Raw genomic sequence first — 12,403 nt, 5'->3', positions numbered from 1 at the left:
TAACCTAAATAGCATCACAGCCCTTGGGCGAACGAGGTAAATGAGTCACAAAATCCATAGCAATATGTTCCCAATTCCATTTTGGGATTTCGAGACTATGAAGTAATCTTCCCGATTTCATTCTCTCGGCTTTCACTTGCTGGCATACAAGACATTTCGAAATAAATTCAGCAATGTCCTTCTTCATACGTCTCCACCAGAATTGAGGTCTCAATGTCAAATACCTCTTTCGGCCTCCAGAGTGAATACTGTATTTGCTACAATATGCTTCTCGAAGAAGGGCAGATTTCAAATCAGAATTATCAAGAACTACCAGCCGACCATTAAATCGTAAAGAACTATCAGAAGAAAGCTGAAATCCAGACTGATGTCCCGCAGATACAAGTTCTTTCGACTTTTGGATATGAGCATCGCTTCGTTGAGCCTTTCATATTTTCGATATCAAATTAGGCTCAATTTTCAATGCTGAGACAGTGACAGAATTCCAATTCGAGTGAAAAGTCCAACCAGAAGTACATATATCCTCATGTACTTTGGCGACCTTGACAGAAGCTAAAAAAGAATCATGAACTTTACGGCTAAGGGCATCCGCAGTAACATTCACCGATCTAGGGTGATACTGAATCTCACAATCAAAGTCCTACATGAGATCCATCCACCTGCGTTGCCTCATATTCAAATCAGATTGAGAAAAGAGATATTTCAGATTCTTATGATCTGAATAGATAACAAACTTTTCTCCATACAAGTAATGACGTCAAATTTTCAGTGCAAACACAATGGCGGCCAATTCAAGATCATGAACATGATAACGTGTTTCATGAGATTTCAATTGACGAGATGCATAATAAATCACTTTGCCATGTTGAATCAGAACACAGCCCAAACCTTTACCAGACGCATCTGTACACACTACAAATCCTCCGGTACCTGAGGTAATAGTAAGCACATGTGATGTGGTCAATCTCGTATTCAATTCAAGAAAAATAGCTTCATATTATCTAACCAAATGAATCTCTGATTCTTCTGTGTCAGTTGAGTAATATGTTTAGCTATTTCCGAAAATCTTTCAATAAAACGACGATAATAACAAGCTAAACCCATGAAGCTACGGATCTCAGGAACATTCGTAGGTCTCGGCCAATTCAATACAGCTTCAACCTTCGTAGGATCAACATATATCCCATGTTTCGAAATAACATGGCCCAAAAATACTACTTTATCCATCCAGAATTCACATTTGGACAATTTAGCATATAAATGCCCGTTGCGAAGAGTTTGAAGTATCAGTCTTAGATGTTCAGTATGCTCCTTTTTCGATTTCGAATAGACAAGAATATCATCAATAGATACAATGATGAATCGATCAAGATAATCTCGAAAGACACGATTCATTAGATCCATAAATACGGCAGGAGCATTCGTGAGACCGAAATGCATAATCAAAAACTCATAGTGGCCATACTTGGTACGAAAAGCAGTTTTAGGCACATCTTCTTCTCGAACTCGTATTTGATGATAACCAGAACGAAGATCAATCTTAGAGTAAATAGAAATACCCTGAAGCTGATCAAATAAGTAATCAATATGAGGAAGTGAATATTTGTTTTTCGCAGTAGCCCGATTCAGTTGCTTATAATCGATACACATTCGCATCGTACCATCTTTCTTTCAAACAAATAGAACCGGAGCTCCCCAAGGTGATACACTCGGTCGAATTTATCCTTTATCGAGAAGATCCTGTAATTGTTCTTTCAATTCTTTCAGTTCCATAGGTGCCATGCGATAAGGAGCTTTAGAAATAGGTGCAGTCCCCGGCATAAGATCAATACTAAATTCAACTTCTCGATGAGGAGGAAAATCAGGAATCTCATCGAGAAATACATCTGGGAATTCTTACCAACATGAATATCAGATAAAGAAGGCTCCTTCTTCGAGACATCAATAGCGTAGATAAGATAACCCTCATCTCCACTAGTCAAAAGTCGAGACATTTCCAAAGAAGATACCAATGGAATTTTAGCTTGGCAACCCTTGCCATTAAAATTCCACTTGGGTCCATCAATAGGTCGAAATCAAACCACTCCATGAAAACAATCAACAGTAGCTCGATTTGTTGTCAAGATATCCATGCCAACAATACAATCAAAGTCGTGTATTGGGAGGACAATCAAATTAAGGAACATCACATTATCCTCGTATATCAATACACAATTATGCACAACTTTCTGAGACAGAATAATCTTTCTTGCTGGCGTGGCTATCGACAATGTATCATACAACGAAGTACACATAATATCATGCGATGCAACAAATGTATGAGATATGAATGAGTGAGATGATCCTGTATCAAATAAAACACGTGCAGGATAATTGCAAAGCATGCAAATACCTGCAATCACACCACCAGGAGCTTCTTTCGCCTGATCCTCGATCATGGCATACACTCGAACTTGAGGAGGGCCTTGGGTACTCTGAATATCAGGTCCTCGATATCGTGGAACGGTTGACTACTGAAAAGAAGCAACAAGAACATCATGTCTCATCATATTGGGGCCACTTCTAAATTTTGGTTGGGGTTGGGACGAAGTCATACCGCGATTCGGACATACACGAAAGAAATGGCCTTCATGTCCACACTGATAACAAGTATCAAACATACCTTGACACTGCTCGATAGTATGTTTACCTCAACTATGACTACAATAAGGAGCAATCACAGGACTCCCTCACTGGGATCCACTCGAACTCGAAGAAGCAGAACCAGTCTTCTTGAAATTCCTACCTCTTGGACGCAAAATAGGCTGCTGAGATGACACTGGAGGTGAAGGAGCGTACTGAGGACCTCCTCGCCTTAGTCCAGATTCGGCGGCCTTAGCTCGTTCAACTGCCTCTGCGTAGCTCATAGGCAAACTTGAAATGACAAAATTATATATAGCAGGGTGCAATCCATTCACAAACCTGTTATATTTCGCTTTTGCATTCGCAGCTACGTGAGGCGCATACTTCAACAATGTAGAAAATTTCGAAGCATATTCTACAACAGTCATCGTTCTCTGCTGCAAACTATTAAATTCATTCTCTTGAGCAGTATAATACGAAGGAGGAGAATACTGCTCCATGATAAGTGCAAGATTTGCACTTAATTTATATAAGAATCCATATTGAATTATGTTAGTTTTGAACGGAATTATGCGTTTTTGGCTTGTTTTGATTGTCATTGCAGGAATAGAGGAAAAGTTCACACGGAGCCAATAAATGCAAGAAAACAAGCCGTCGGACAGAGGCGCGCGCGCGGTCTAGCCACTACGCGCAACCGCGCACGCAGTCATGCAAGAGGATCAACAGAGGGGCACGCACGGTCTCGCTACTTCACGCGCAGCCGTGCGCGCATAGATACTTCATGCGCAACCGCGCGTGCGCAGACACGAGCCATCAAGCAAAGCTCGCGCGCGACTGCGCGACATCACGCGCAACCGCGTGCGCCGTGCGTCCAGAATTTTACAAATTGCGCGAATTAGGTCAGAAACGGGGAATCAACCGCCTTGGGAAAGATTTATACGAGAAATTTATTCGTGCTAGGCGAAGAAACATACAACGCAGCCGTTCTCGAGAGGAAAGACGCGAGGGAACAAGATCAAAGACGAAGAACGACGAATCTGGGGACAGAGACGCCACTTCCGATTTGTTATCTGATTCTTTCGTCTTTATTATCTATTGTGTCGATGTCTAAATATTCAAACATGTTTTGCTTTTATTTAGAATTCTTCATGAACTAATTTTCTAGTCTAGAGAATGATGTAACTTTGTTGATACGATGAATTGACGCAGTGATTTATTTGATTGAATTCCTTCTCGTTGAATTGTGTTTCTCTGTATTCATTTCACTGCAATTCACTGGCCATAAATTGTGTGTTGTTTGATTAATTCTATAACTCGGGAGAGGACTAGGATTATAGATCATTAGAAACACATCATTGAATGTTTATATTGTTCGGAAGGCGTATAACTTTAGCGAGGCTTAGGTAAGAATATCGTTTGCATTTATCAATTAAACTTAGATTTTATTAGGAATAATTGAATCGAAATTTGATTGATACAGGTTATTCGTCACTTGGGAAGGGGAAATAAAATAATTAAGTGTTCTTGGCCATTAAATAATTGAAATTCAGGAATATAAATTTAACTGAGAATAATTGTCGTGGAGACTTGGTGAAATCATTTCTCTAGATATTTTCTCTCATTGTTATTTCTCAATTCGGTGAGTAGATTAATCCTTTGTTTTCAATTAATTCGATTAAGCAAACCAATCTGGTTATTGATTTTTCTAGATAAAGTCTTGACTATTTTAATTACAAGCATTGATATATATTTTCATACAAACTCCTCGTGGGATCGACACTTGCACTCAAAAATACATTTTACTATAACTTGACATCGTGCACTTGCGAGCAATCAAGAAAACACGCAACAAGTTTTTGGCGCCGTTTCCTGGGGACTGCCAAAATTTAAATTTATATCAGTATTGTTATCAATTAGTCTAGATTTTAATTTAGAGCCTTTATTTTTATTTTATATTATATTGATTGAGTCATTCATTTTTCTCTGTGTGACAGTGCATGCGAAGATCGCAAAGCCTCGACTTGCTTATCTTTGATCCAGAAATCGAAAGAACTGCACGGAGGCTAAGAAAAGCTAGAAGGGAAGAAATTCTAGCCATGGCTGAGAACAGAGAGAATGACAGACATATGACGCCAGAAGCTATACCGATCAGAGATCACTTCAGACCAGTGATTAATGCACATTATTCTGGCATTGCTCGGGGGACCATAAATGCCAACAATTTCGAACTGAAGCCCGCCCTTATCAATATGGTTCAACAAAACCAGTTCGCTGGAACTGCTACTTCAGATCCTCACGTTCACCTGAGAACCTTCTTGGAAATCACATATACGGTAAAAATTAATAATGTTCCTGACGATATTATTAGATTGCGTTTGTTTCCATTTTCTCTCAGGGACCAAGCAAGAGGATGGCTCCAATCAGTGCCGTTAGGGAGCATCACGACATGGCAGGAGCTGGCGACGAAGTTCCTTTTCTAAATATTTTCCCCCTGCGAAGTCTGCATAGTTAAAGATTGAGATCAGCACTTTTAGACAGACTACTTCGAGCAGTTGTATGAAGCTTGGGAAAGGTATAAAGAGTTGTTGCGGAGGTGCCCGATTCATGGTTTTGAAGACTGGGTGCAGATTGAGCTATTCTATAACGGGTTGAATGGTCAGACACGGACAACAGTGGATGCAGCGGCATGTGGCACGATCTTTGCCAAGTCTTCTGCTCAAGCCTATCACTTACTTGAGCAGATGACTATTAACAGCTACCAGTGGCCGTCTGAGAGGTCAGAAGCACAGAGGACAGCTAGAGTTTATGCCGTGGATCCTATCACATCACTCACTGCGCAAGTCTCAGCGTTGACTACATAGATAGCAACCATGAATAAAGTGAGTACATCAAACACTGAGGGACCACCGCTTGTTGTCGAAGAACCACATTTTCTTGAAGAAGTCCAATATATCAACAACAAAAACTTTGAAGGCTATGGAGGATATCGAGGTAACCCTCCCCCTAACACTTATCACCCTGGATTGAGAAATCATGAGAATTTTTCATACGCAAATAATAAGGATGTGTTGAATCCTCCACCGGGGTTCAATACATCAAATGGGGAAGGGAAGCCATCATTTGAGAGGACTTGGTTGGGACATTCATTTCTGAATCTGGTAAGAGGATGGCTAGGACCGAGTCTAGGCTTGACAACCTAGAGACCCACATGGCAAGTACTGGGGCTACCTTGAAAATCCTTGAATCGCAAGTGGGGCAGATAACGAAGCAACTCACGTCTCAACCGTCAGGCGCAGTACAAAAGACTGCAGACCCAAATCTGAAAGAGGTGAATGCCATTTTTATGCAGCATGAGGAGATTGGAGTGGTAAGCAGAGAAGAGAAAGTTAATCAGCCGACTCCAAGCAAAGGGAATCGAGGTAAGAAATATAAATTTATGATTTTGATCAATGCATTGATATTTCTTTACTTCCCTACCCCCAAAGATTTTTACAATTGAAGGCTGAGTTTCAAAAGAAAAAAGGTCTTGAAGATCTCAAGAACCTACACTCTAACATTCAGTCTGCAAAGCAGGAAGAAGTGGCATTTACTGGAGGAGATGATAAGGGCAGGCAAGGAAATCTTCCTCAGAAGCTGCAAGACCCCGGGGAATTTGTTGTACCATGTGAAATATGAGGTAAATTGGTGGAGAAAGCTATCTGTGACTCAGGAGCGAGCGTGAATATAATGTCAAGTTCTCTCTACGAGAAACTTGGATTGAGCAGGATGAGGCCCACAGGACTAAGCTTACAGATGGCAGATAAATCGATCAAGACACCGTTGGGTATTGTGGAAGATGTTGAACTTCGGATCGATAAATTGAAGGTTCTAGCAGAGTTCGTGGTACTTGATATTGAGAATATTCAGAACGTTCACGTCATTCTAGGACGACCATTATTGGCTGCTGTTGGAACCATCATTGACGTGAAACGAGGAAAATTGACAATGGAAGTTGAAGGTCAAATGGTGGCAATAAAGGCATCCAATAAATCATACGACCCACCTTGAGCAGTCTAGTGACAGTCGAGCTGACGACGTTAAACCAAGCGCTGTGTGGGAGGCAACTCACAATTTTTATTCTTTAGCATTCATTTTGTTTTTATTATTTTATTTTATTTTACTCCCTTAGTTGTTAATTTTACCCACCACCAGATCTATCACCGCCGCAGCCCATGGACGAGGATGATGAAGATGATGCGGACGACAACTCGAGCCCCGAGTTCTGACACTCGTGCGCGAGGTATGTGTTGTCGTGTTCTTTATTTATATATATTGAGGACAATGCATACTTTAAGTTTGGGGGGGTGAATTTGCTTGCTTGTTAAAATTATTATTATTATTATTTTTATTACTCAGTAGTTAAATTGATTTTTTTGTTCTTCTTTAGCTTTTTATTTATTTTTTGCATGCTAGATTTGTTGGGAAAAGTCATGGATAAGTAAAATGTGTGACCGATGATAAAAATGGAATTGCGGTCCTGAAGTATATATGTGTTCATGATAACTTAGGAGTCACAATTATTTTGCACTGTCGTGTTTGTTAATACTATCGTTGCTTAGAGACAAGTTGCATGCATGTGATGCTAAATAGACGATGGAGATCTGATTCTTGGTAATTCTTGCATGACATTGATTGAAACTTTTGCAAACATAGAAATGATCTAGGCAATTTTTTTCTCAATATCTTTGGGCATGTGTTCTTTGTTTACTGTCAATTGTAGCCCTTTGAGATTCGAGTTAATTGAGATGCTTAAAAATTCTTTTGTACCTACCTCGTATATCATTTTTGGTTGAAAAAATGCATGTGATTAGTTTATATGAGTTGACTAATGGATTGACGGAAATCTAGAACTTGCTTGAACACTTTTCGAGGCGAAATACGGATAATATGTGGCATTGGAATGATTTAAGCGATCTTTGGAGCCGTTTTGAGCCTTCGAGCCTACCAAATGAACATGAAATATCCCTAGTGTCCCATTTTGAGCCTACTAAAAATCAAGTGGTGTATGTCAATGACATACAATTAGCCCCCACTTGTATCTATTCTACATCCCACAACGACTACCTAATGAAGCTTATACACTTATTGTTCTACCTAATTTTGAGAAAAATAAGTTCATGGGTGTTGTAATGATTCAAATACTCCTTGAAAAGAAAAGAAAAAGTTAAATGTGCTATAAGGAGTTGAAAAAAGTGTTAAAAAGAAAAAAAAAAGATGAATCAAAAGTGATGAAAAAGAAAGGAAATTATGGGAGATGAAGGATATGATTGGGAAGAAAACAATAAAGTGATGGTGAATGAAACGAGGATGAGAATTATGAAAATTCAATTATTTCTCTCAATTCTTGATCTCCATACCTTTATTGTAGCCATGAGTCGTAGCCTAATGTTACAAGCCTACAAGACCTATTAACCTTGTCACATTTATCCAATATACTAGTGGAGAAAAGTTGTTCAAGTCAAGTCTATGGATACCTGAAAAACATTGTTATCAAATATAGACTTTAATCACCTGCTTGCAAGCATCTCATTGTGTGATTTCATCTCTGGCGTACTTATGTTAACTATCTTTCGAGCCAAATAATCACCGATAAAGTCTTGTGTGATCTGTGAATGCGAATTTATATTTTGATGAAGTGTGAGCGGCACTGAGCTGATGATTTCTTGAGCTTGTAAGACGAATGGGTATGACAACTCTATTTGAGCATTCGATTGGGTAAATGAATATTGACATATCACACACACACGTGACTCTTGGAAAATCGTGAATTACATGAAATTAAATAAGTCGGAGGTCAATATCACTTTTTGCATATCCATGACTATAGTAGTTTGCGTAATTTTTCCTTGATTATTAGCTTTTATTTTATTTTTCTCGGGACTAGCAAAAGTTCAAGTTTGGGGAGTTTGATAAGTGCAAGATTTGCACTTAATTTATATAAGAATCCATATTGAATTATGTTAGTTTCGAACGAAATTATGCGTTTTTGGCTTGTTTTGATTGTCATTGTAGGAATAGAGGAAAAGTGGACACGGAGCCAAGAAATGCAAGAAAACAAGCCGTCGGACAGAGGCGCGCGCGCTGTCGCGCCACTTCACGCGCAATCGCGCACGCAGTCATGCAAGAGGATCGACAGAGGGACGCGCGCGGTCACACCACTTCACGCGCAGCCGCGCACGCATAGATACAGCATGAAGAACAGAGGCGCGCGCGGCCGCGCGACTTCACGCGCAACCGCGCGCGCGCAGACACGAGCCATCAAGCAAAGATCGCGCACGACTGCGCGACATCACGCGCAACAGCGCGCGCCGTGCATCCAAAATTTTACAAATTGCGCGAATTAGGTCAGAAACGGGGAATCAACCGCCTTGGGAATGATTTATACGAGAAATTTATTCGTGCTAGGCGAAGAAACATACGACGCAGCCGTTCTCGAGAGGAAAGAAGCGAGGGAACAAGATCAAAGACGAAGAACTGACGAATCTGGGGACAGAGACGCCACTTCCGATTTGTTATCTGATTCTTTCGTCTTTATTTTCTATTGTGTCGATGTCTAAATATTCAAACATGTTTTGCTTTTATTTAGAATTCGTCATGAACTAATTTTCTAGTCTAGAAAATGACGTAACTTTGTTGATATGATGAATTGACGCAGTGGTTTATTTGATTGAATTCATTCTCGTTGAATTGTGTTTCTCTGTATTCATTTCACTGCAATTTACTAGCCATAAATTGTGTGTTGTTTGATTAATTCTATAACTCGGGAGAGGACTAGGATTATAGATTATTAGAAACACATCGTTGAATGTTTATATCGTTCGGAAGGCGTATAACTTTAGCGAGGCTTAGGTAAGAACATCGTTTGCATTTATCAATTAAACTTAGATTTTATTAGGAATAATTGAATCGAAGTTTGATTGATACAATTATTCGTCACTTGGGAAAGGGGAAATAAAATAATTAAGTGTTTTTTGCCATTAAATAATTGGAATTCAGGAATATAAATTTAACTGAGAATAATTGTCGTGGAGACTTGGTGAAATCATTTCTCTAGATATTTTCTCTCATTGTTATTTCTCAATTCGATGAGTAGATTAATCCTTTGTTTTCAATTAATTCGATTAAGCAAACCAATCTGGTTATTGATTTTTCTAGATCTTGACTATTTTAATTACAAGCATTGATATATATTTTCATACACACTACTCGTGGGATCGACACCTACACTCAAAAATACATTTTACTATAACTTGACATCGTGCGCTTTCGAGCAATCAAGAAAACACACAACACTCCAAAAACTGGGCCTTGAAGACATCCCATGTGACTTCAATCCCGGCTTCTTTCAATCCAATCTCAGCGGCTTCCCACCAAGATTTTGCTCGATATTTCAATTAATAAAGGGCAAGCTTCATTCACCGAGCCTTAGAATATTCAACGATATTAAACAAGTGCTCGATATCTTTCAACCAAACCTCTGCTCTTTCTGTACTTTCGGTGCCAAAGAACCTCGATGGTTTCAAATCCTGGAATCGAGACATCACCAGATCCATGGACATTCCTTCGAATTGTCCAACTATCCTTTCAGTACTGCTACTCGCAGTTTCATTCGTGTGATCCATCTACAAATCATAAGATGAATAGCACAAATACATATCAACGATACATCATTACCATATCAAATCATCAATCTCATCAACAACTTACTCAAATTAAATCAAGTAAGAGCAAGTAATAAAAATAAATCAAACACATACATACAATTCATTTGTGCATATTCAAGTGTACACAAGACTCAATCGAGCATTCCCAGCTATTGTAATGCCTGAAGTAAATTTCACAAGTTGTGATTTAGTAATGTGATATTACTAAATAAATTAATGATTTTTGAAGAGGAAAATATGACATATTTTGATCATATGAAGTCTAAATGATTTGAAATTTGGATATAACGTAGAAAACTCAAAGATATAGAAGTTTCATGTTTTGAGTTTTGGAAAATTTGATCGTTTGACCAGTCTGAAGGAATATATCGGTGTTAAAATGTTAAATATTATATTATATTATATTAATAATATAATATAATATAATATAAATTTTTCAGTCTCCTTAAATGATAAAATATTTTAATGTCTTTTGGGTTGAAAAATGCCCCTTCTGAATTCCAAAGAATTATGAATGAAATTTTCAATGATTATTCAAAATATTGCATAGTTTATATCGATGATGTCTTAGTCTTTTCAATTTTGAAAAATTGATACCTTGAAGTTTTATAGATTTGATCTTTATTTACTTTAGGAATTTCCCAGTTATCAATTGATTTATCAAAACAGAAGAAAGAGATATTCAACTTACAAAACCATTTGAAACAATAAATTTATTTTCCCAAAATTCTTTACAAAAACATAGAGAAAAGAATTATAAATACCTTCATATTGGATTAGTCTAACTTGGGATAAAACCTTTAACAAAAGAAGGATTAAATACCTCTATTCTTGCTATTTTAAGAGATGCTAGATTCACAAACTTTGAAGACTCCTTGTTAAGTTCTGTTGAATCCAGTCTGTGTACGGGACCAATTTCTTTTGATTGCTATCCAAATTTTTCAGTCTCCTTAAATGATAAAAATATTTTAAAATCTTTAGTTCTACAAGTTAAAACTCATAATTATAATATGCTTCAAGGTTCAATTCCCGTAGCCTTAATTTTTAAAGTACATTATAAAGCCATGATTTATGCTTTTGCGACAAAAGTAAAATTTCATAGTAAAAAAAGGGAAACTCTTTTATTACAAACAGATTTAAGAAAATCTAATACAATAATTCCTAAACCGATTCAATGGAAAGATATAACACTTCCAGAAGAGTGAATTTTAGAAGGTATTGTCAAAACAGAATTTATAGAACAAGAAGAACCCAACACCCAATTAAAAGAAATAACTCAATATTTAGATGGAAGAGTTAAACTTTCTTTTGATAGAACAAGTAGTCATAACAGTAGATCCGATGATTCTTCAACTTCAGATACTATAGATTTAGGAAGAATATCACAAATAAACTCTCCTTATAAAACCCAACCTAGATATTCTACTTCAGATATACCCAATTCTGTAATAAGAAATGTAGATTATACCTCAGAAATACCTAGACCTATATATACCAAAAATAGGATAGGAAAACAATTGAATATTCCAGAACAACAATTTGAATCAGAACAAGATCCAACTAGCCCAACTTTTTCCTCAATAACAGAAAATATAATTAATGAACTAAATGTTATAGAAAAAGAATTCCAAATAGATAAAAACTTTCTACATAAAGATTTTTATGATATACATAATAAAGCAAAAAGATTATGATTTTTTGAAAATTTTATGAATACCAGAAAAGATATTCAAGAAAAATTCTATAAATTTATAAATAAATATAAAATTCACATTTTATTCTTCGATTGGTTTGAAATATACTCCTCTCAAAATTCTTTAGAATACCCATTTTCAAACTATGTAAATCCTATTACAATGAGAAATAAATCACCAGAATGGGAAACCATTACTGATTCTAGAACAAGGAATTAAAATACTTGTACAAAATCAACAAATTGAAGCAATTACTATAAAAAAATCCAGGAGATAATGATAAAATTAATATAAAAAACATCATAATACAAAATAATTTCACAAATACAAATTTAAATACCATAGGAAAACAACTAGATCGGATAGAAAAACAAATACAAAAAC

General features: G+C 37.1%; 1 protein-coding gene across 1 annotated transcript; it reads left to right on the top strand.

Annotated features, from left to right (window-relative positions):
• The first annotated feature begins 5,788 nt into the window (after window positions 1-5,788).
• Window positions 5,789-6,669, top strand: LOC142537787 (uncharacterized). Its single transcript, XM_075643282.1, has 2 exons — window positions 5,789-6,041; window positions 6,332-6,669. Exons 1-2 carry the CDS (start codon window positions 5,789-5,791, stop codon window positions 6,667-6,669), a joined length of 591 nt encoding a protein of 196 aa, XP_075499397.1.
• The last annotated feature ends 5,734 nt before the right edge of the window (window positions 6,670-12,403 follow it).

Source organism: Primulina tabacum, chromosome 2 (genome assembly GCF_025594145.1).
Source record: "Primulina tabacum isolate GXHZ01 chromosome 2, ASM2559414v2, whole genome shotgun sequence".
Classification (NCBI taxonomy): domain Eukaryota; kingdom Viridiplantae; phylum Streptophyta; class Magnoliopsida; order Lamiales; family Gesneriaceae; genus Primulina; species Primulina tabacum.
The sequence above is the reverse complement of the archived record's forward strand: the minus strand, read 5'-3'. Positions and strand labels throughout refer to the sequence as shown.

What these genes read in the sequence shown, in the direction of transcription:
- LOC142537787 (XM_075643282.1), top strand. Translation starts at nt 5,789, where the DNA reads ATGGCTAGGACCGAGTCTAGGCTTGACAACCTAGAGACCCACATGGCA. An exon ending in TCCAAGCAAAGGGAATCGAG is followed by an intron (nt 6,042 to 6,331) that starts GTAAGAAATATA and finishes TCTGTGACTCAG; the next exon opens with GAGCGAGCGTGAATATAATG.